This window comes from Pollicipes pollicipes, unplaced genomic scaffold, assembly GCF_011947565.3.
Source record: "Pollicipes pollicipes isolate AB1234 unplaced genomic scaffold, Ppol_2.1 Scaffold_4740;HRSCAF=5597_pilon_pilon_pilon, whole genome shotgun sequence".
In the NCBI taxonomy this organism is placed as follows: domain Eukaryota; kingdom Metazoa; phylum Arthropoda; class Thecostraca; order Pollicipedomorpha; family Pollicipedidae; genus Pollicipes; species Pollicipes pollicipes.
The window spans coordinates 24843567-24866317 of record NW_023596545.1 but is presented as its reverse complement, the minus strand read 5'-3'; the positions used below and the strand labels follow the sequence as shown (position 1 = coordinate 24866317).

Below are 22751 nucleotides of genomic sequence, written 5' to 3'. Positions count from 1 at the left end.
TTTGACCACGCACGGCAGTTATTCCTGTCAAACCTGGCATCCGATTGAGACTAAGTGGCGCCACAGCCTGGGCCGACCGGCCGCCCGGCGCCGGCTGGCGCCCGAGCCGGCCGGCAGCGGCACACCCGCGCACACCGGACGCCAGCGGCCGCCCTTGTGCGTGTCGCCCGTCTGTCTCGGTGGAAGACACGAGCGCAAACGGCCGCCGAGCCCACACCACACGCACCAGTCGAATCCAGCTGCACTTTATTGGCGGGACATGTAAGAGAGACAGGCGCCTCCGGTCACGCTGTTTGCACTGTAGATCGACTTCGTTAACAGTGAGCCGATCTCTCGGCAGCTGAGCAGTTTCGCTCCAGAGCAGCTCTATCGGGGCTCCTCCACGGACTAAGCAGTGACTCCTTCAAGGCGTGCAACGGTAACAACCATCTACCGTCTACAGGCGACTCGGTCAACACACTGTGGAAGATCTACCGCTCCTCTTCGCTGGCTACGGGCTCATGAGCGGAGCGCGTGGGCTGCGCACACAATAGTTTTTAGGCTGAGGCATCTGGCGAGATTCACTTCTGGCGCGTGTCGCATCACGCTCTATCCTACCCATCCCGATACAGCACATTCAACACAGCGGGTAGTAGGAGAAAACGTGGTGCCCACTCACCACTTCCATCGCAAACAACGGCAATACAGCAATTCCAAAAAAACAAGTGAGCAGTGAAGCTATCAAAGAGTAGCAGCGGGTATGACCTGGGCAGACGTTGAGACTCCTCCCAGTCATCACAAGTGATAACCACGAGGCCAGCTGCGACACAGATACTGCCCCAAACATCTCGTGAAGCACAACGGAACACCTAAGGCAGTAAAGATCGCAACTCCAAAACACAACGAAGAGCGCCACGAGGCTGACAGACCGCACTACGAAACGCATCTCCAACGCCACAAGACTGGGGCGTCGAGCTTCGCCGCGGCAGCCGATATACTGGGAGCGCCCCCACGCGCAGTGCGCGCGCGGCACGGCGCAGTCCACGCGCACTTCCGCACGATGATGTCACTAATATAATTCGATGTCAATGCAGAGCCTTGTCACACTCCACGAACGTAAACGAACACATGAGCAGAAGCGAGATGTGCAAGGGGGGAAGGGGGATGGTGATGGGTCGACTCACAGCCCGCCGCCATCTATCTGCGGGCGGATCAAGACACGGGCGAGGCCCTCGCCCGCGACGCTGTAAAGCTGGACGGCAAAGCGAACTGGTGAGACAGGCGCGTCAAACACAACAGATGAGAAGTGGGATGGAATGTACGAGCATCCGCCCGCGGCGGGCTGCCTCCCCGGCCGCGCGCCGGGCACCTCCTAGATGAAGAACTCCTTCATCTTCTCCACGTGGTGGCCGGTGCGTCCCTGGGCGACGGCCTCGTCGGCGTCCTCGGCGCCATCGGCGCCCGAGTCCTCGCGCGTCAGATAGTCGCCCTTGTGGCGGGACGTGTAGCGGGCGATCAGGATCGCCATCACGATGATGGCGATCAACACGACGGCGAGCACGCCTGCCGAAGGGGGGATGACGGTCAGGCGGGCCTGGGCGGGGCCGGAGGGGCGGGGTTCAGGGGTCTCGGTCAGGGGTCACGCGGGCCCGGGCAGGCCCGGAGAGGCAAGGTACGGAGAGGCCCGGTCACGGGGCCAGAGGGGCGGGGTCCAGGGGGTCTCGGTCAGGGGTCATGCCGGTCCGGTCAGGGGTCACGCAGGCCCGGGCAGGCCCGGAGAGACAGGGTACGGAGAGGCCCGGTCAGGGGTCAGAGAGCACCGTCTGCCGGAGGGGCAGCGGCCGATGTCAGCGTGACAGGGTGCCAAGGGTTCGTGTCAGGGGTCAGTGGGTCACGGGTTGGTAGGAGTCAGATCGGTAGAGGACACTGTCTCAGACATAAGGTCAGATGTCACAGAAAAGATGAGCAGGGAACAGACGTCAGAGATTCAGACGAACGAAACGGAAGCACCGCCGGAGTGTGCGTTGCAAGACGACTTCACTGGTTCAACAGATGAATCAATAGCCAGTCACTTTTCCGCGCGCAGCCGGTCATCACAATCAGATTTATCACGGCCCACGCAAAACGACCAAACACCACGCAAAACTACGCCCAAACTTTTCCGCGCACCAACAAACACCGTCCCACAGCGAACTTCCATGCCTTCCCTCCGTGAACATCACGAGCGGGCGACGACCGTTTCCAGCTGCTGACGAACAGAGCGCGGCGCGTGGCCCAGGCCGGTGCCGCGGGTGGACTCACCGCCGAGCACGGCCGCGTCCAGCTCGTTGTAGAGCGAGCTGACGATGTCCTCGTCGACCTCGGGCGGCGGCCGGGTCTCGGTCACCTCCTCCGGGTGGCGGACCGGCTCGATGCCGCAGTAGTCCTCGTGGATCTTGGCTGCGCGGGCACAGGGCACGCACGTCACGCCGGCAGGCCACGGGGCGTGCTCCCCAGCGGTCTGGGACGCGAGGACCGCTGAATGCCCGCGTCACGCCCACACAACACAACAGACCAGACCCCGGGCGCAGCCGCTACTCGGAACATGATCAGCAAGGATCACCCTACACTGCAGCAGTGCCCACTCTGCTGCGCTGTGGATTTGGCCTGCTCGAACTGCGCGCCGGTGGCAGCTTGGCCACCAGCGAGCACGACAGATCGACTATGGCACGAGGCAAACGGCGGGCAGGCCGCCAGGACGCACAGACCGGAAAACAGGCAGCCACAGCACGCAGTCACGGGACAACCAGGCACAACAGCAACACCGACACACACACACACACACACACACACACACACACACACACACACACACACACACACACACACACACACACACCCACACCCACACCCACACCCACACCCACACCCACACCCACACCACACCCACACACACCCGCACGTAGCAGATCGCAGCAGCAGGCTGCGCGCGGCCACGGCCAACGCCCGGCCCGCCGGAGACGGCGCACCGCCACCTGGTGCGCCCTCTAGCGGCCGGCCGGGACCGCCCGGGGCGCCGGTGTTTGGGCGGAGCGCGGCCGCCGGCGGCACGCGTCACCACCGCCCCGCCGGGGTGTTGATGCTCGGCAGCGCCGCCGGGAGCAGCGGGCCGCGCGCTCCCGCCGACGCTGCTGAGCTGCCGCTGTCGCGGCGGCTCGCGCGGCAGGGGCGGGGGAGGAGGGGGAGATGGGGCGCACGGGATTCTCAGAGCCAGAGCTATGCACTGGAAGGACGGGGCGGGCCCAGTTGGAGCTGCGGTTACTACCGCGTCGCCTAAAGGGGATGCTTCACGTTGGGAGAGCCAGACGCCCAAACACAGTGACCATGAACGCCAATAAAAGTAACTGCACACGGCCTGTGAGAAAACATTATTTTCCGCAGCTAGTCATAACTGACGGCACTAAAACGAACTGCCAGATCTCGATGGAATGAGAGAGGAAATCCAGCGTCAGCACATTCAGGCTGGACAAGCATTAGCAAACAGAACCGCACCAGAGAAAGCAAGCGATGCCAATCACGAAACATGGATGACGCCCGCTTCGACCAGGGTAACATGCAACTCCCAATAAAAGTCATCACAACCATCAACTGCACGTTCTGAGCTACAGGCGTCAGACAAGACGTTCCGTACCGTTCTCAGGCCGCACCCCGGTTTCTGCGGCATCAGCGGGGCACGGGCGCCTCTGGAACACACACCACCTCCCACACCCATACCGCACGAGCCTCCCTCGCCGCAGCCCAGCCGGCTCCCCTCGAGCGCGCCCCACATCCGGCACCAAACTCACGCGAGCTGCCCATGACGTTGGAGGGCCGGTTCTCCTGGAACATGAGCTTGAGCGGGTAGATGTCGTCAAACTCGACGCGGCTGATGCAGCCGACGAAGCCCTCCAGCATGCTCTCGTTCCTGCCGATGTACAGGTACTGGATGTTGTCGAACTGCACGTCCGCCGAAGGGTTGACGTAGAACGTCTCGCTGAACGGCGGGTAGTTGTCCACCTGGGCGGAGGGCGGAGCGTGAGACGCGCGAAGCTGGCCAGGCTCGGCCGGGTGCGGCCGGGAGACGCCGGACACCGCCGGTACGCGAAGCGGCCCGGGTCGCCGCTCAGTCCAAGACAACCGCCGGAGACACCCGGTGTAGCCCAGCCGGTCGCACCACCCCGCTCCAGTTGCACCCCACCCACCTGGATCTGGATGGTGGAGCCGCCGTTCAGGCGCCGCACGCGCACGTCGTGGAACTGGCCCTCGTTGAAGATCTTATCCGGGTAAACGACGTCACGCCGCTCAAAGCCGAAGTCGAACACCACGCGGATGTGCCCTGGCGGCGGGCGGCCGACCCCGAGGTCACGCATCGCGGACCGAGGTCACGGCTGACGCGCCCGCAACACCGCGCACGTCAGATACGGCCACGTACGGCACGGCGCGTCATTTATGGCACGGCATGTCATTTATGGTACGGCACGTCATTTATTGCACGGCATGTAATTTGCGTCACGTCATTTACGTCACTATCAGGATGGCCGGAATGTTAGCATTACCAGCGTGTTTCTGCACGGTAGAAGATAGATAAAGAACTCAACCCGGTGGGGCTGCATTGTGCACGCCACAAAGAAAAACATACAGTTTCCCGTCAAGGGACAAGACATACTATACATCATGACTTTCTCATGGCAACTGGAGACAAATTTAAGAAGTGAGTTTCGCGGCGTGACCAATAATCAGCGTGACGAAACGGCGCACTGGCGGCTCGCCGCCACGCGCCCGGGGGATCGTGTCCACCCGGCGGAGGGAGGTGGCCACTGACCGCTGTTGGACACCATGATGGTCATGTACTCCTTGGTGATGTTGGAGACGAGGCCGACCAGGAAGCCGGACGGACTGGTCGTGGTGAAGCCGACGCGGATGTCCTCGGCGATGGTGCTCTTGTAGCTGCCCTCCAGCTCGTACTTGACCATATAGCTGCGCGTCATGCTCACGCCGATCTCTGCCGGCGGGCGGAGCGCCGTGCAGTGTGGAGGCTGAGCGGGAGACCAACGTAGCGCGACAACGCCGCACAATGACGCGAGAACATCGCGTTCGCACTACACTGTAGTATGGGGCGGTGCGGACTATGACCCCACAACGAAGGAGCCTGCCGTGCGACATTCTACTGCCATGTGACACCTGCCATGCGACATTCCCCACGCCCTGCTTCAGCGAGGGCCCGCAGCGGCACGGAGCACGTGCTCCTTCCAACCGGCGCGGACGACGCGGCCATCCCGTCCGTCCTCCAACGCCGCGTGCATCGTCACCCACCATCGGCGCAGATGGGGCCCTTGAAGGCCGTCCAGCGGCAGTTGCACGTGTAGTCGGAGTAGCCCTCCACGCAGGTGCCGTTGTTGAGGCAGGGTGCGCTGACGCACTTGCCCTGGCAGCCGACCGACACGCCGTACAGCGGCCGGCCGTACAGGCCGCGCTCCGCCAGGTACTTCAGGTTCTGCAGCTGGCCGTTGATCATGAAGGCGCGCATGCAGCCCACGAAGCCGTTCCGGTACTGCGTGGTGGCGCCTGGCGGGGAAAACGTCACGCCCGGTCAGGTGAGCGTGCGACGAGAGGGAAAGACATGGACGCGCAGGTCACAGCGCGACAACGACCAGCTGCGGCAGACGAAGACAAACTGATGCTACTCAGTCGCACATGGCAGATGAGGCAGCGGAAGGCTCCATGGAAAGGCCCCATCCCAAACCGTGCAACACCCACCTCAGCCTGCCGCGCGCAGACGCGGCCCACTCCTGCACTCTCACCGCAGCACGGCTGGCGCCGCTATCCCCCGCCCTCCCAGACGTCTCCGGGCGCGCCGGCGCCACCGCCTGCTCCCCCCGCCGTCTCCGCCGTCTCCGACGCCCCCACACGCACCGACCACGAGCCGAGAAGTCAGCTCCATGGAAGCGGACGGGCCCGGACGGCTCGGCGACGTCCTCCTTCAGGGAATTGTCGACCAGCAGGCGGGCCTGCTTGCGGTTGCGCTCCACCAGCACCGAGTGCCAGCTGTCGTCGTTGAGCCGGCTGCTGACGTCGACCGAGCCGCTGAGGGACACGCTGCCGGCGCGGTACTTCAGCTGGATCGAGTTGCCGCCTGGGGCAGCGCAGGCCGTACGGTCAGCCAGCACCACCGACGTGGCGAGGCGCACGTGACGCGGCGGCGCGGAGCCGCACGCACGGCTCAGGCGCAGGTGGTGGGTGCTCGCAGGACGGCGGATCAGTGACTTGTTGCCAATACCACAAGGCAAGTGGAGCAACGCTGCCACTGGCGTTTGAACAGACACAACTGTTTATAGGGCGCACCGTGTGCTGGCCTTGATTCAAATGTCAGGAACCAGCGCTGGAGGGTCCGAATATCCGCTACAAGACGTATTTGTCATTTATCATCATTCGCAACCGCACACAGCTGCCCACCTATTCGTGCAGACCGACATCCTATATATAGGACCATCACAAGCCTACTGGATATGGCGGCAGGTGTTCAGTCGAGCACTGGTCGGGCTCATATGCCCCCAGCGCCGCATACGTGCCAGTTGTTTGCGTGCCTAACATGCCAGAGAGCCGCATTTGGACGATGCCCGACAACCGACAAATGCACCAAACCGACATCACAGCACTATTCGCAATGGCTCAACCGTCTAAACCCTCCCGACACCGTAACAAGTCCCTCAAAGTTGAACAGCAGCGCCTCCACAATCTACCCCACGCCTCACCAGTGATGGAGACCTTGATGAAGTCGCTGGGCCCCTCGATGTGGAAGAACGTGCCGGACTCCTTGGTGGTCTTGAACTCGAAGTAGATGTCGCCGCTGTAGCCCATGTCGAAAGGCGGCAGGTCAATGGTGGCGTCCGCCAGGCGAAACGTCACCGTGTTGTCGAAGATGGCTGCCGAACGGGGCACAAGCTCAGTGAAACGTCACCGTGTTGTCGAAGATAGCTGCCGAACGGGGCACAAGGTCAGTGAAACGTCACCGTGTTGTCGAAGATGGCTGCCGAACGGGGCACAAGCTCAGTGAAACGTCACCGTGTTGTCGAAGATAGCTGCCGAACGGGGCACAAGGTCAGTGAAGCGTCACCGTGTTGTCGAAGATGGCTGCCGAACGGGGCACAAGCTCAGTGAAACGTCACCGTGTTGTCGAAGATAGCTGCCGAACGGGGCACAAGGTCAGTGAAACGGAGAAAAGAAGCTCGCCCCGCCTGCCCCCTAAATGAGGGTCAGTGACGAATATTGTGGTCTGACAGAACACCAACTCTTAGGTCACAAAGTAGAACTTGAACAAAAACCCAAAGAAACGGCTGTGCCACACCCCAACCAACTAGTCAACCACCCAGTTAGCCCACCAATCAGCCAAATCAACAACCATCCAGCCGACCGGCTAGCCATCTGACAAACGAACCACCGCACCACTGAGCCAGCGCGCCGCCACCGTGCCAGAGCGGGCGGGCCGGCCGTCTCGTGGGCGCGCTCACCGTCGCCCTCGCAGATGAGGCTGCCCAGACGGAAGATACCCCGCTTCTCGTCGCCCGGCGAGCCCGTGTCGCCGAAGCGCAGCTGGCGCACCGGCAGGTGCTCCTTGAAGATCAGGTCACCACCGTCCGACGCCTCTCTGGCCAGCCCTGCGGGGTCGGGTCGGGTCGGGTCGGGTCTGGTCAGGTCGCGGACGGCGGCGGACGGACACGGCGCCGCCGGTCGCCTTTTTAAGCGCAGAGGTGATTTTATGCTCCATTTTAGGGTATATCATTTCGATCTTCTTGGCATCACGGGTTGACTGATTGACGGAATCAAACATGTCGGCGCTTACTTCAGTGCTACCATGCAAACGGTGCCACGCCACGTTTCTGACTGGTGCTGGACTGCCAAAAGGCAGCCCAGCACGAGTGCAACACTTATACTACACAACCCTAAGAGGCGTTACGCCCTTTTTGCCAGGCCATTCGATACGCATACGGAAGACGCGACAGACCGCAGCTGTACTCGGGATCCTAAAAACCCAAACCTCAAAAACTAACCTTCACAAAGTACTGCGCTTCCCATTCCATCTTCCCCGGTTCCCCTCCTGCCGCCACTGACAGCGCTCGCTCGCCCCCGGCCCCGCATTGGCAGCGGGTCGGGGGAGACGCAGTCCGCTCACCTGCGTCGCAGTTGCAGTCCTTGGTGGGGTCGATGCAGCTGTCGAGGATGCCGCACTGGCACTTGCGGCTGCCCGGCTGCGAGCCGCCCCAGTAGTCCATGATCTCGTTGTTGCGCGACACCCACCACGAGTACGGCTCGAACAGCTCGCCCTCGCGCACCGGGCTGTTGAGCAGGCGCGAGCGGCGGCACGCGTAGAACAGCTCTTGCCTGCAGTTGAGCGAGGCGTTGATCAGCCGTTCCACCTGCGGTGGGAAGGAGGCGGGGGCGTCAGTGGGGCACCCAGGGAACAGGCGGGGCGAGCAGGGCGCACGCGGCGGCGCCACGGGTGCCCGCCGCGACAGGCCGACGGTTCAGCCCCGCAGCCGCCGCCCGGCGCCGCCGTGCCGCGATCCGCGCTGGTCGCACCGTGGACTGTTCGTACTCTGACCGCTGGCTTCGTCAGCCGTCGCCGTTTGAGTCGGAGCTGAGCCGGCCGGTGACCGCGCCCGCTGCTGCATCTGGCGTTACGCCCCTCGACAGGCGGCCGACGACAGCGGTGTCAGGTAGACCACAGACGTAACCCACAGCAACCCTTCAAACGCTGACGCTCATCTACGCCGGGCGAACCGCACAGCTTCAGGCGGCCTTCGTGTCACCATCCGTGCCACGCTCCGCGCGGCTCCCCCATCTCTCGCCGCGGCCAGAAAAATCGGACCAGTTGTGACCAGCAGCCGTCCTGCAGTGTCTAGCACTCCCCTGTCTCCCGCGCCGCCGTGACCAACAGCTCCCCTGCCCATGCCGTGAGCAGCTCAGCTCTCCCATCCCCCGCCCGTCGTAAGCAGCAGCCCCCTCCCCCAAACTCACCTGGCGCATGTCGGCATCATACGTGACGTCCTGCACGAAGCTGCCGCGTCGCTCGAAGCCGTCCACCAGCTGGTCGCCGGGCACGTCGTGGTGGAGGTGCGCCTCCACCTGGCCCTCGGGGGTCTTCACGCACGTGACGGGGAAGGCGGCCAGCGGGCCGGAGCCGTCCACGTCCACGTTAATCAGCTCGCGCCGGCCCGAGCGGCTGATGAGGAAGTGCTGCGCGCACGACACCGGGTTCGTCGCTGCCGGCCGAGGAGGCGTGTCAGCGGAGGAGGGGGGGGGGGGGGGGGGCATCCAATCGGACGAGTAGCCGCGGTCAGGCTCGAGACTGACCCCGGTCTCAGCACTCCACGTTCCAATGTCAGAAAACTAGCGTGCAAGCTATTGAAGCCTGTTAGCCCTGATAGCCATGAGGAATGCTCGAGTGTACGGGAGCGCGGGCTGGGTACAGCCGTGGCATATTCCAAGCACAGAGCGGCACACTCTGCCATTGTTCTGGCGGGGCTTGGGCCGCCGCGGCTGACTCACTGGCGTGGCAGACGGCGCCGGCATAGCCCGTGTCGCGGCAGTCGCAGAAGAACTCGTGCGAGTCCTGCGTGCACACACCGCCGTGCTCGCACGGGTTCGGGTTACACCGGTCGTCCATCTGGCAGCCGTCGATCACGATGTAGCGCTCGTTCACTTTGTTCTGGGAAGGCGCGGCCGCAGGGTCATGGTTAGGAAATGGCAGTGACGAAGTGTGTTTCCGTCGAGCGGTGCTCAAAGTACTGAATGGCGTGCAGTGGCATTAGGATGATTGTTTCCCGTCACAACACACTTGGTTATCTAGAGATGCCTGGCCAGTCAGTAGTACATCTGATTGTCCAGAGATGTCTAACTTATAAGCATTTAGAGCTCAACTGTCATCCGGCTGAATCGGAAAAGCAATGCCGCACGCCACGTTCAAATCGGCACAGCAAGAGGTCCCATGAAGACCCAGATAGGTTCGCCAGGGCCCCGAAGAAGGCCGAAAGCAGAGGCAAGTTCAAGTGATCCACGTATGGGATACAAGATACGAGAGGTCCAGAACGGCGAGCCCTTGATCGTCCATAAAAGGTGGCACTCTCCACCTAAAATCTCTAATTCTGACATACTGTTGCACATCAAATTTTAAACACATTCCAGGTCGATGATAATGCCGCTAAATCAAAGTGCCACCACGCTTGAACACACGTTCCCACGAGGCGCACACAAACACGCGGCCGGGCACGCTAAGCCGGCACCGGCGTGCGTGCCCGGTACGGCTGGGCAGTGGACAGCACCAGGGAATGACGGTCACGACGGTTCCTCTCCAAAACAGCGGACGGTTCATCTGCAAAACAGCGGTGTCTGCAGTACAAGAGAGCGGGCCGTACCGACCAACCTGCGGTGCCGAGGGATCCGTGGCAAAGCGGGGCGCGCAGCATCGACGGACCTGCGAGCGGAGAGGGGTGCGCGGCACGGCGGCGGCGCCACGGGGCCGGCGACCTCACCTGCGGACCGTACCGACCAACCTGCGGTGCCGAGAGATCCGTGGCAAAGCGGGGCGCGCAGCATCGACGGACCTGCGAGCGGAGAGGGGTGCGCGGCACGGCGGCGGCGCGACGGGGCCGGCGACCTCACCTGCGGACCGTACCGACCAACCTGCGGTGCCGAGGGATCCGTGGCAAAGCGGGGCGCGCAGCATCGACGGACCTGCGAGCGGAGAGGGGTGCGCGGCACGGCGGCGGCGCCACGGGGCCGGCGACCTCACCTGCGGACCGTACCGACCAACCTGCGGTGCCGAAGGATCCGTGGCAAAGCGGGGCGCGCAGCATCGACGGATGCGAGCGGAGAGGGGGTGCGCGCACGGCGGCGGCGGCGCGACGGGGCCGGCGACCTCACCCGCGGACCGTACCGAGCTGTGGCAAAGCGGGGCGCGCAGCATCGACGGACCTGCGAGCAGAGAGCGGTGCGCGGCACGGCGGCGGCGCCGCGGAGCCGATAACCTCACCTGCGGGCCCAGGTTGAGCGGACTCTGGTTGTTTCCGCCGGCGGAGATGCTCCTCATGCAGCCCAGGTAGCCGGGGTTATCCACTCCGGATAGGCCACCTGAGAAACGTCGACAGTCTATGTGGAGCCAGGCACGCGGTGGGCACTGTGACAAATTACCCGGGTAGAGATGTAAAAGATCTTGATCTTTTTTGCGAAGAAGTCGTGGGAACCGCAAACAGCCAAAATGTTCAGATAGTAACAGTGACAAAGGACGGACAAGAAACACAAATGAACGCGAGCTGCAGGTATGTACACAACGAACAATTATTAAGACAAAAGCCAAACAACAAAATAATTATACCCCACAGAGGCGACGGGAAAGTAGGCATAACTTCTCCAGCCTCATCAGCCTCCTCCTCACGGACGTCTCCAAAGTGGATCCCTACACCCCGCCCAAGGAGCGTCAGGCCGACATGCCACGCCTCCACCCTGCCCCTCAGGGCGCCTGCGCAGCGTGCTACGCCCCAGACCCTCCGGGGGAGGGGGGCAGCAAGCGGCCACTGACCGGCGAACCAGTAATCGATGCTCGTGGTGAAGGTCATCAGCCGTTGCGTGTACATGGGGTAGCCGTCGATGACGGTGACGGCGCTGTTCTCGGCCAGCGCCACCGTGGCCGCGTGCCAGCGGCCGTCATTGAACGTCTCCTCGAACGGGTCGAGCACCACGGCGTCGTTCCTTTCCGTTGCCAGCTCCACCTTGAAGCGGCCCTGCTGCAGGAACACCTGGCGGCGCCGCGGAGGGTGGCTGCTCAGCGCAGACGACCGGCGGCCGTGGAGCGGGCGCCAGGCACGGCATGAGGCTCGGGTGTCTGCCGGCGCGAGCTGCTTACACAACTGCACGCGAGTAACTGACGCTAATGCACAATCCCGAATGGCACCCATTTGAAGATATATAGCCGCATTCAGCTGGCTGTAGCTGTTAAGTATACAACCACAAGTAGGTGCAGGCATGATAAGCGAAGGCGTGTACATGACCGATAATTTGATTTACCAAAGCACAACACGGTGTCGGTGAGAAATCCGTGACATGACACACTGGTAAGGCTTACAATGCAGCCACCTCCCTGGAACACCGCCAAGAACAGGCGATGGTCTGTACACCAACCATACCTTAACGGAACCGGCCGAGAGGAACTTGTGGTACGCCATGACGCCGTTCTCCTCGTACGTGCGGAAGCCGAACGAGATGTTGAGCTGTTTCTGGCCGTCGTTGCCCGTGACCTTGATGAACGCCGACCGATCCAGGAACGTGATAGGCACGGTGTGCACCGCCTGCGGGCGTCAGGGAGCGGGCCGGGTCAGCCACGACACGGCTCGCCGGTCGGCCGACGCCAAAACGCCTCGGACAATGCAGTGACCGCCGACGCCAGAGGAGTACCGACGTGGCCCATATCGACGGAAACGCGGCACCACGAGATCAATCACTGGCGATCGCTACCTGTGGGAAGGAGGCGGAGGGGGAGAGACGCACACCTTGGCGCAGAGTAGGTCACGCGCCACATACCGACCGTCCGACCACCGACCGCCAGCCCCGTGGCAAGGCCCTCACCGCGCGCCGCAGAGCCACCCGTCGCCCCCGCGGCCAGGACCACACCACACTACACCTCACCATACCACACCACACAGCCCGCGCTCAACGTTCGACATCCATCCTCCCGCCGCCTGACCCCGCCCCGCCCCCGCCGCGGTGCTGCGTGCTGCCAGCGTCAGCGGAGATCGGTGCGCGCGGACGGGAGGCTCACTCACCGGGCAGTTGAACTCGCCCTTGTAGTTGGTGTAGTCCTGGTGGCGGTCGCGCACCTCGCCGATGAAGTTGGTGCTGTTGATGTACAGGTTCTCGATGCAGCCGGTGAAGTTGCTGGCCACTTCGATGCCATTCCGGATGTACGGCACGCCGCCCAGGTACAGCTGAAACACGAGCCCAGTCAGCCGATGGGTGCGGCGTGGGGCATTCGTCCCTGGCCCGCGGGGGAGGCGAACTAGGCTTGAGGATTTACACGAGTTAAATCGTTTAGATGACGTGTTTCACAGCTGTTTAAAATATTGCTTGAATTGCACGATGGAGTGCTGGTTTCAGACTCATAACTAAACGGACATGGCAGGGTAGTGACAAACCACAGAATCAACATACCAAACTTTACCTCCAAATCACGGACGAGTGTTCGATCTTCCCCGAGTCTCGATGACGGTGCGGATGACCCAAGGAGGGCCTCAGCCTACAAGCTTACCTCCACTATTTTTGATAAAGGTTTGACATAATCGTACTACGGTTTATCGTCTGCTCCATGATCGATATCACGGACAACGTAACGCCCACAACGAACGCCCCGGCACCTCCACGGGACTGGAAGCATGGAAGCAAACCAGCGCACGGACTGCACCGATCATAGCAGCAAACTCCTCGCCACATCGCCGCCTCGGCCACCCTCCTCCACCGCCGCCGGCCGGCACTGCCTACCTTGTCGTTGAGGTCCAGCTTGCGGAAGACGCCGTTGACTTCGCGGGCGACCTCGACCCGGTCCACGGTGAGGTTGACCATACGCTCCGTGCGCTCGATGCGCACGTCATGCCACAGGTGGTCGTCCAGCAGCGAACCCACCGAGAGGGTGGTCATCTGGCGCGCGCCTGGCGACGCAGCCGCGCCACATTAGCCGTCAGGGGGCGCCGATCGACAAGACGTCACGACGCATGGAACGGAGGGCGGCTAGCACGCTGGACGCGGCGAAGGAGACACCAGCCAGGGCACTACTGGGCTACCAGTCGCTCAGTTGTCACGCTGCGAAACTATGGCCACGGGTGCACCGAAACAAACACATTGGGCTGACAGTCTTTTGTGTATCCCGCCAACAACTCCCCACGTCTGAAAGGCAGTCCGGCGCTCAAAATAGAACAGCAAACCGCCACCCACACCTTTCACCAGTGAACGGGCATCCCGCCCAACTGGGAGGGAGAGGCGGGGGGGGGGGGGGGCGGCGTACCGAGGTCGATGTTGAGCCGCAGCTTGTTCTCCACCAGCTGGACGGCCAGCATGTCGCCCTGCGCGCCGTGGCTGTACATCAGCACGCCGTTCGGGTCCGAGGTGCGGAACCTGCCGGGCCGGCAGCCAGATGAGCGGCGGCCGGCGCGCGCAGGCCCCACGGTCGCGCCGCGGCGGCAGCGACCGAGCGGCCGGCCCGGGGACCGGCGCGCGGGGTGGCGGCGTGCGCCGCGACCGTAAGGCGCGGGGCAGAGTCGACGGGAGGCGCCCATAAGACGGCCTTGCCACGGCGGCAGCGACCGAGCGGCCGGCCCGGGGACCGGCGCGCGGGGTGGCGGCGTGCGCCGCGACCGTAAGGCGCGGGGCAGAGTCGCCGGCGGCGGAGCGACCGGGCGGCCGGCCCGGGGACCGGCGCGCGGGGTGGCGGCGTGCGCCGCGACCGTAAGGCGCGGGGCAGAGTCGACGGGAGGCGCCCATAAGACGGCCTTGCCACGGCGGCGTCACCGGGAGATACGCGGAGATGGCGTGCGTTACCAGACAGTGTCAGACTGCGCAAAACACAACCTGGTGTCGACTTCGGAAATAATCGTCACGTAGTTGCAAGACAGTCTGATATCACAACTCAGACGTGTTACACACTGCCCACATTCCTGAACCCTGTGCAAGGTAGGCTTCTGAGGTCGATAAAACGGTACAGATGGATGAGTAACATCGCCAACGAAATTTGATAAAGCGCGGGACATGCTGCCGACGAACCTGAATTGTATTCTGTCGTAGAGGGAGTGAACCTCGTTCCGGACCAGGCTCTTCTCCACGAATCCGTCACCGTTAAACGACATGGTAATGCCCGCTGGAACGGCAACACATCGGCGAGCTCACACAAACTGCACGTTACGACCGCTGGAACGGCAACACATCGGCGAGCTCACACAAACTGCACGTTACGAATAAAGACACGCACCGGACAAAGCCCCAGCGGACGCCACGGCGACACGAGCAGGAGCGTGCCTTAGGCCGCCGTGATTTGTATGTGAGCATACACGAGGACCGTCATGTGTGCTCCAGGAAACCGGGAACCGGGAATCACATACAATGCTGCCGGTGGCATGTTGTTAGCCGCGGAATGTTGTGCTTCGGCGGGTCAATCTGTATCAATGAACCGCTCACAACCCAATAATGAAACGAATTCCGTAACAGCTGGTGCTAAAAATCATTACAATAAGGGTGGGCTACTTACAGAACGCGCATCCCATACAGTTCCAGTCGCACCGACATGCGGTCCTGCCACCTGGTGGGCCGGAGACGAACGAACTGTGCCACAATCGGAGTCTCGAACCGGTTTTCCACGATATCGTCGCCGTTTTCGTTTCCTTTGAACTCCTGCAAGGCGTTATTTGTGAATATCGATCCTTCCCGTGTTACCGACCGAAAAAAATAGCACTTTGATGCCTTAATAATGCAAGAATAAACCACCCATTGAGCTTTAATTTATAGGGCGCAGACAATACAATGCCACATGAAAGTGCCAAGGGGCAGCAATGATCAATCGGACACTTTGAGTGGGAACATTGACGTCTAGATTAAGTGTCTACAATTTCCTGGTACGAGAAGGCACACAAGCATTTCTGCCTGTAAGTGAAAGAATGTATGGAAATCACACTCAAATAATGACAGCAAACAAAAACAAGCAAAAAAGGTGCAAACAACCAGTCATCATGGCAAAAATCTCCGAAAACAGACGTCATTAACATCCAGAAGCAACATGCAAGCTGTTCCCTCCTCCAGGCGGGAAAACGTGGTTATCATAAATATATAACTAATGAATATATATATTATTGGAATATAAACATGGTGTGTGCATGGCTACTGACGTCACGTCCACGACATTCATTGTTGACGTCAACCAGCAGGTCACGAGCTCGGGGTCTCCCCGACTCGCTGGAGGGCAGGTCAAACAATGCGCCGCAGACCAGTGGAACGACACCAATAGCACGCCGCCTGAACAGCCAGCCGACGAAAACAGACCGGAACCAAACACGACACAGAAAGCAGCAGCTGCAAGCACGACTCAGACGGAACAGAGCGAGCAAAACTCAAGCTCTGGAACAGCAACGGAGCCGGGCCGAATGGAAACAAACCAGTCAAAATCAACGACACACATCAACAGGAACAGGAACGCGTCCAAAAAAAAAAAAAACTGGAGGCAGCATACCCGACGAAGCCAGCACAGCACGACAGACTCGAGCAGACCAGGAACGAAAGCCAATGTCAAAAGGCCTCCAGTGCTGGCAGCACAGGATAAACCACGAGTCAAAAAGCGAGCCCAACTTAAACCGAGCGCCCCTGACCGTTGCCGTCGGGCGCGCCCCCGCACGGCGGCCGTGACCGTGCGCTGACCTCTGGCTCGCCGCCCTCAGTGCGGTACGGTCGAAAAGCAGCGCCCGTCCATCGAGTAATCGACCATGAAGTGGCGGACGAACCAGCGGCTGCGCGGGTAGCCCTGCGTGGCCAGCCGCGTCAGGCGGAACGTGTCGCCCAGGTCCACCGTCAGCGCCTGCATGCTGTTGGTCAGCCGCGCCGTCCACGCCCGGGCACCTGCCGAGTCAGGTCGGGCCGGGTCGGATCGGGTCGGGTCGGTCGGGTCGGGCCGGGTCGGATTAGCTTGGGTTCAGGTCAGGATGGGATCGGGATTGCTCATGGCCGGATCTGGCTTCACGGTCGGGGCGTCACCTGTTCAAACGACGCGCTGAAGTCGGTCTTGACCAGGCCAACGGACAGGTCAGCACCGGGTCACGGCCCCCAAGACCTGTCGCCGCCTGATGGTGACCTGATCATGACCTGGGCCTAGCTGTATACCTACGCACTTTTGAATCGCGACGGGCGAAGTCACGCAACATAAAACGACTTCGTTTGACAGATACGCCATCTACGAATGACTTCGATCTATTCGATGAATGAACTTACGATTCGAAAGCCTTAAAATCGACACATTTCCGACCGTGCGAATAGATCGCACGACTCAAGCGCTCAGGACCACAAAATCGGTTCCCTATACCCAAGGTCATGGCCGATCCCACGCCAGCCAGCGACCGACCAGTCTCCCGGCATTGGCTGATGGGCGGCGCTGAGGCTCTGACTACGGCCCGGCCAGACTCCCCACCGAGCCCGTGGCGCCGGTCCCCGCCGGCACACTCCCCGTCGCCCGGCCGCCTCGGATAGCGTGCGGCCGGCTCATGCAGCGCCCGGCCCGCACGCGGTCAACAGGAGAGCCGCCCGCACGCCACAACAGCCGCCGCTATCTCAGCGGCAGCGAGCACGCGGTGCCCCCTTAGACTGATTGGATGCCGGCTGCCCCGCTCCTGGGCGGGCGCGGCGCGAGCATGCAACACATGCGGAGCGCACCTGCACACACCTGGGTGCCGGTCGGCGGCTACCAGTGCAAACGTCCATGCGACTTACCTTGAGAGACTGACCGGTCGGCATCAGAGTCCCCCGAGGCCCAGCCGCGATCCGTCGCGCGGCGCTGCAGTCTCCTGTCTCCCCCGCTGCTCGGCGGTGCTCGCGGCGCCATGGCACGCACCGAACCCACTCACCGCAGGCGTGGCGTCCGGTCCGCGCCCGCACGCCATCGCAGCGCGAGCTGGCCGGCGAGACGCCAGCCTACATCGCACGGATGTTCCACCGCGACGCGCGAACCGGACGGGATGTGACGGTGATCCGAGCGCACTGGGGTTCCAGGGTTCCGTAGCGTATCAGCAACGCCACGTCCCCCTTCAGTTGCGCGTCACCGATCCTCGCCACCAACGCACAGCAGCGATCGGCGGAGCGTACGTGACCATTTATTTATGCAGAAAACTGTGAGACGGGGGCCACGTTGCTCAATCTTCTTACCGAGCGCTACCGACTTCTGTGACTGCATTAAGGCCCAGCAGGCCACAGCTCCAGCACAGGGATCAAGCCATGGGGAAAGCCCGAACCGCATGAACAAGCCGTGAGAGAGAACGTCCCTTCCCAGGCCTTGTCTCGCGGCGGCGCCGACGGCCCCGCCCGGCGTCACTCAGCCTCCGCTAGGCCTAGGCTGCCGGCAAGGCCTCTAGAGCTGCCGGCAGTGCCTCAGCGCCGCGCCAGCCGCCGTACGTACCCAGGCGCCGCCCTGCGGGCCGCGGTAGTCCATGAAGTCGCGGCCGTTGAAGCCGTACGCCAGACTGTACTGGCGCACCCACTCCTCGGAGGCGGAGCGGCCCTGCGTGGCGATGCGCGTGATCTGGTACACGTCGTTCAGGTCCACCGTCAGGCTCTGGCCGACGTTCGAGACGCGCGCCGTCCACGCACTGTCGCCTGCGCGCAGAGCCAGCGGCCGGGTCGGGCGGCGACACGTGCCGAGAGCGACGATCGTGCCGCATGCGGGAGCTCCGGAACACGGCCGAGTCGCAGCGGTGTCGCCTTCCATTGAGTTATAGAGGGGGGGGGGGGGGGGACCCCCAGCGGCCCCACAATGCACGGTTCTAACGTTGTTTACTTAGCAGCGCAATGGATACTGTGCTTTAGAAACAATGGAAGGAGTCGCCTTTCTCAAGTGGAAAACGACACCCTGCTACATGCACAATCATTCAAATTCAGTGCCAAAGGAACACCCAAAGCTCAGAGAGGCAAAAACACAACAGCGCAACAATGCCACATGCTTTTCAAAACTAAGGGCAGGTAAGCGTCCACGGCTTTGCCCACACAGCACAGCATTGGACGACATTCACAGCACAGGGCACATGCGGGCGCATCACAGGCCCACCAATGCGGCGCGTGCACGACCATCACGGCCGGTCATTGCTGGGGACGGGAGTGGCAGGGCGCGTCCCCGGCGCCTGCGCCGCTGTGGAGAGCCCGGCATGGCAGGTCACCAGCGAGCTGGGCCCTTGAACGCAGGCCCCTGGTAACGGGTGCACTGTAACCGGCTGCGCTGCCACGGTGAGGCCGCCGAGGGTTCGTAGCGGCTACACGAATCAAGTGACCCACCGGGCGGGTCACCGAGGATAGGTCACAGGTTAATGGCGACATGATATCTGCTGATGGAGACACACTGACACCCGGACTTGAGACGTGGGCCGATTCCGCAGCGTCCGCTTTGTACGAGGCGCTTCACAAGGTAAATAGCGAAACAACAGAACGTCGGTATGTTCGCTGCAATGCAGCTTGAAGCCCAAGACAGGGGGCAACGCGATATGCTCTTCCTTTCTGACCCTCCTCCCACCCCCATTCTTCCCTGTCTACCAGCCGCGTTCCAGGGCACGACCCGCACACTGAAGCTGCCACGCAGAGGCGCGCCGCGGCTGTGACCTGTGCAGAGAGTCGCGCCGCGGCCGGCCGCCGTCGCTCGCGCCCGTGACGAGAGGCTCGATCACGGAGGAGCCGGCGGCGTCGGCGGTGCTGGGCGCCGGCCGGCACCGCCCGTCACGTCCCCGTCACCGTCGGGACCGCGCCCGCCGGTCGATACGCCCGCGGCGAGGAACGGTATAATGGGGCGCCCGGGACGGCGCGCCGGGCGCCACAGGTCGCGAGCGCGCACCGACATCGCACGAATGCGCAGCCAACTGCTCCAAGCTGGCAATCATGCTGTGGTTAAAATGACTAGTTTACATTAAGATAAATACTATATAAGATAGCACCTTAGATGACATTTTGATAGGTGACTGTGTGATAGGCAGGGGTAGATTTGTTCACTCATTTTGTGGCTTTTGAGTCCAACAAAAGCGCAACATTCACAACATTCAGTACACCATTATTAACCTTCACTTTGCAAAGCATTGGGGACAAGTTGCAAGCACACCCAACAAGCTTTTATAACACATGGTGGGAAAATCTGTCTAAATCAGTCATCCAGGAACATGGCACAAAAAGGCCATTTTTCCACATAAATAGTGCCCGAAAAAATCTGAGATTTGGGATAATTTCACAACAATGTTGTCACATCTGAACATAATGTCCTAAATAAATATCTGCTTGATGAATGATACTCCCCAAAACTGTCTAATCTTAAAGAATGCATTTTCAGTACACTTAGCAGAGGATAAGTACATAAAGGCATGACACTATCACTGACACAATGTTTTCCTTGTCAAACTGCCAATGGTTTCTCTGCCTTGCATGTAGCAGCTCCTGATTTCAGTCCAGCAATTGATCCCTTATTGTTTGTTGGAGGTCATCAAAACATGAAGTCAATAGCTGAATCTTCTAATAACTGCCATATCTTCTACCACTATATCTACTGATTATTTCTGAATGTTGACATGATGCTGGTAACTCAGAATTTGGGCTAATACATATTCAAATCTTTGTATATCAAGGAGTAGATGGCAGGATGAATTGGTTTGTGACAGTATTATGCATGCATGGAAATGCTTAAGTGTGGGTTGTGCATTGTTACAGTATGCTGGTTTGCTGCTGCCATGCCTTTGGTTTGGTTATGATCAGGATATATATAAAGAATTCAGGGTTGTTTTCAACAAGTGCAAGATGCCACTTTATAGTCAAAATGACTATTTCCCAATACTGTACTAATATATATATATATATATATATATATATATATACATATATAGATAGATAGATAGATAGATAGATAGACAGATAGATAGATAGACAGATAGATATCTGTAATCACCTTTGTTCTCACTTTTGAAATTTGTTTTACTCAAACTTTTGCAAATGTAGGCATTTATTCATACACTGATAAATTTTTCTGTCAGTTTTATGTTTAGATCCCAACAGTCTGGTACTTAAGTTAAAATTACCACCTTGCACCAGCAATTCAAAACCAAAATGTATGATTCCATTATCATGACAGCAAGACACAAGCCTTATGCTACAACAGTTATATATATATTTCATAATCATGGCTCATCCCATATTTTACTTCTTTACTGGGCCAACACAGTAGTCACCACAAAGTGTGGCCACACAGGAGGATAAAAATAAACATCTGCCATAACATGCCAATCCATGATACCAATCTTGTCAATTATCACCACTATGGAGATCTCTACTGAATTTCTGCTGGTGCATACAATCTATGACACATAACTCAATCTTACCATTCAGCCTGGCATACTTCGCTTCCTTGCCATGAAGCTCTGAAGTGGCCGTAAGCTCTGCACCTTCCATTAATGGATTGTCACAAACATCTGCAAATAATGAAATTAAGTCAGGGTGGTCTTCACATCCTGGCCACATGGGTAAATCACTAAGGATAATATTGCTTGTGGGAATATTTTGATGCCAAAATACTTCAAACTGAGTTAAACCAGACTTCATATTTCTCATAATAAGAGCTATCTTACATCAATATCCCTTCATACACATGCACACACACACAGCATTATGAGCTTGAACTTTCATAGGTGATCAGTTGACTAGATCAGTTATTTTATTTCTTATGGACACATAAGGTGAGAGCATGCACCTACTTACCAGAATAACTGGGGATCACCAACAGACACAAGCATGCCAAATACAGCTGCCAAAACATTGCAACCAACAACAACTCCTTGCTTCAAGAATCACTGGCCAGTTGTTGGCCAACTAGAGCAGTGTCAATAAAACACAGACATCTGCATTATCAAAGCATAAGAATCTTGATCTTCCAGCGCCATACAGAGGTATCACAGGTATGGCCAAATTCAATGCTCGGGTACTTCTGTTTTGTACTTCGATACTGCCTACCAATCTCTTAAGCAAAAGTTAAACCCAAAAACAGCAACTGAGATGAAGAGAAATAAGCACCGCCCTTGAAGACGGCGGATATCACTGGCGGAAAACGGAGAACAGCGCAGTTTGAGAATGAAATGTTTCCTCCAGCACTAATGTCATCCACGATAAGGCGCAGAATTAACGACAACGCCGAGCGGGTGCGGCTCTATAGCCATAGGCAATAGACGAGATTGGCGCGTCTGGACTGGAATGTTGCAGCCAGGGTAGGGACTAAACTACTGACGAAACTTTATGATAGCGACGCGCTCCGGGACTGTGAAGTGGATGACTAAAATACTTGTGTCACTAGATTCAACATGGTTGATGCTAATAGCCTGTATCTTTGAGAACATGGCGAGCTTATGCCAGATCAAATATCACAAAAAACATTTCAAAACCTCAACGGTTTGCAAGTAACGCCATGCCCCGAGTCGCGTCTCCGTCCCTGCACATATAAAAACGGCACCAGTGTAGAAAATCTGTCGCAAAACTACCTCATCACAATTTTTTTTCTCGCTGGGCTTCTAGGCCCGCGAAATACTAAACGTAAACAACAAAAACGACGAGGGGGCGATGGGTGGCAGTCAAGGCACTACAACAGCGGAAGGGCGCCATGGCAACAAGTAGTAGGAGTTCTATACGTCTGCTCGAAGGTAGCGATGCTGAGCAAGGCAAGCGAATTGTCAAACTTAAGGTACTTTTAGGTGCGCGGCCATGGTTAGATTACCACCATTGGACCCCCTCTAACCACGTGCTTTGAGTTTGTGTGCGTCAGTGGTTGCATAGGCGCGCAGTAAGAAAACTTCTTTAATTTGGTAGCTTTGCAGCACATTTCTGCCAGAGATGGCGATTTTTTCAACCGGAAAAAAACTTGTACTGGACGCCGGAAAAGCCCAGGGACGGGCCTGCGTGCGTTATGGAATAGGACGTCATATTATATGTAGTTGACGCCTTTGGAGGTGGCCGGG

At 59.4% G+C, this 22751-nt stretch overlaps 1 protein-coding gene across 1 annotated transcript; it reads right to left on the bottom strand.

The window, feature by feature from the left end:
- Nucleotides 1-229: 229 nt before the first annotated feature.
- On the bottom strand, nucleotides 230-21949 carry LOC119098603 (neurexin-4-like). The gene is given in 24 exon segments (XM_037221570.1): nucleotides 230-1542; nucleotides 2281-2418; nucleotides 3804-4014; nucleotides 4200-4333; nucleotides 4820-4999; nucleotides 5311-5562; nucleotides 5911-5941; nucleotides 5943-6130; nucleotides 6750-6920; nucleotides 7506-7652; nucleotides 8168-8411; nucleotides 9013-9257; nucleotides 9544-9703; nucleotides 11027-11124; nucleotides 11573-11789; nucleotides 12177-12338; nucleotides 12813-12974; nucleotides 13525-13691; nucleotides 14045-14154; nucleotides 14800-14893; nucleotides 15281-15423; nucleotides 16441-16638; nucleotides 21129-21218; nucleotides 21505-21949. Coding segments are annotated over 21 exon segments (3318 nt in total). The 5' UTR covers nucleotides 15297-15423; nucleotides 16441-16638; nucleotides 21129-21218; nucleotides 21505-21949; the 3' UTR covers nucleotides 230-1351.
- Between the last annotated feature and the right edge of the window lie 802 nt (nucleotides 21950-22751).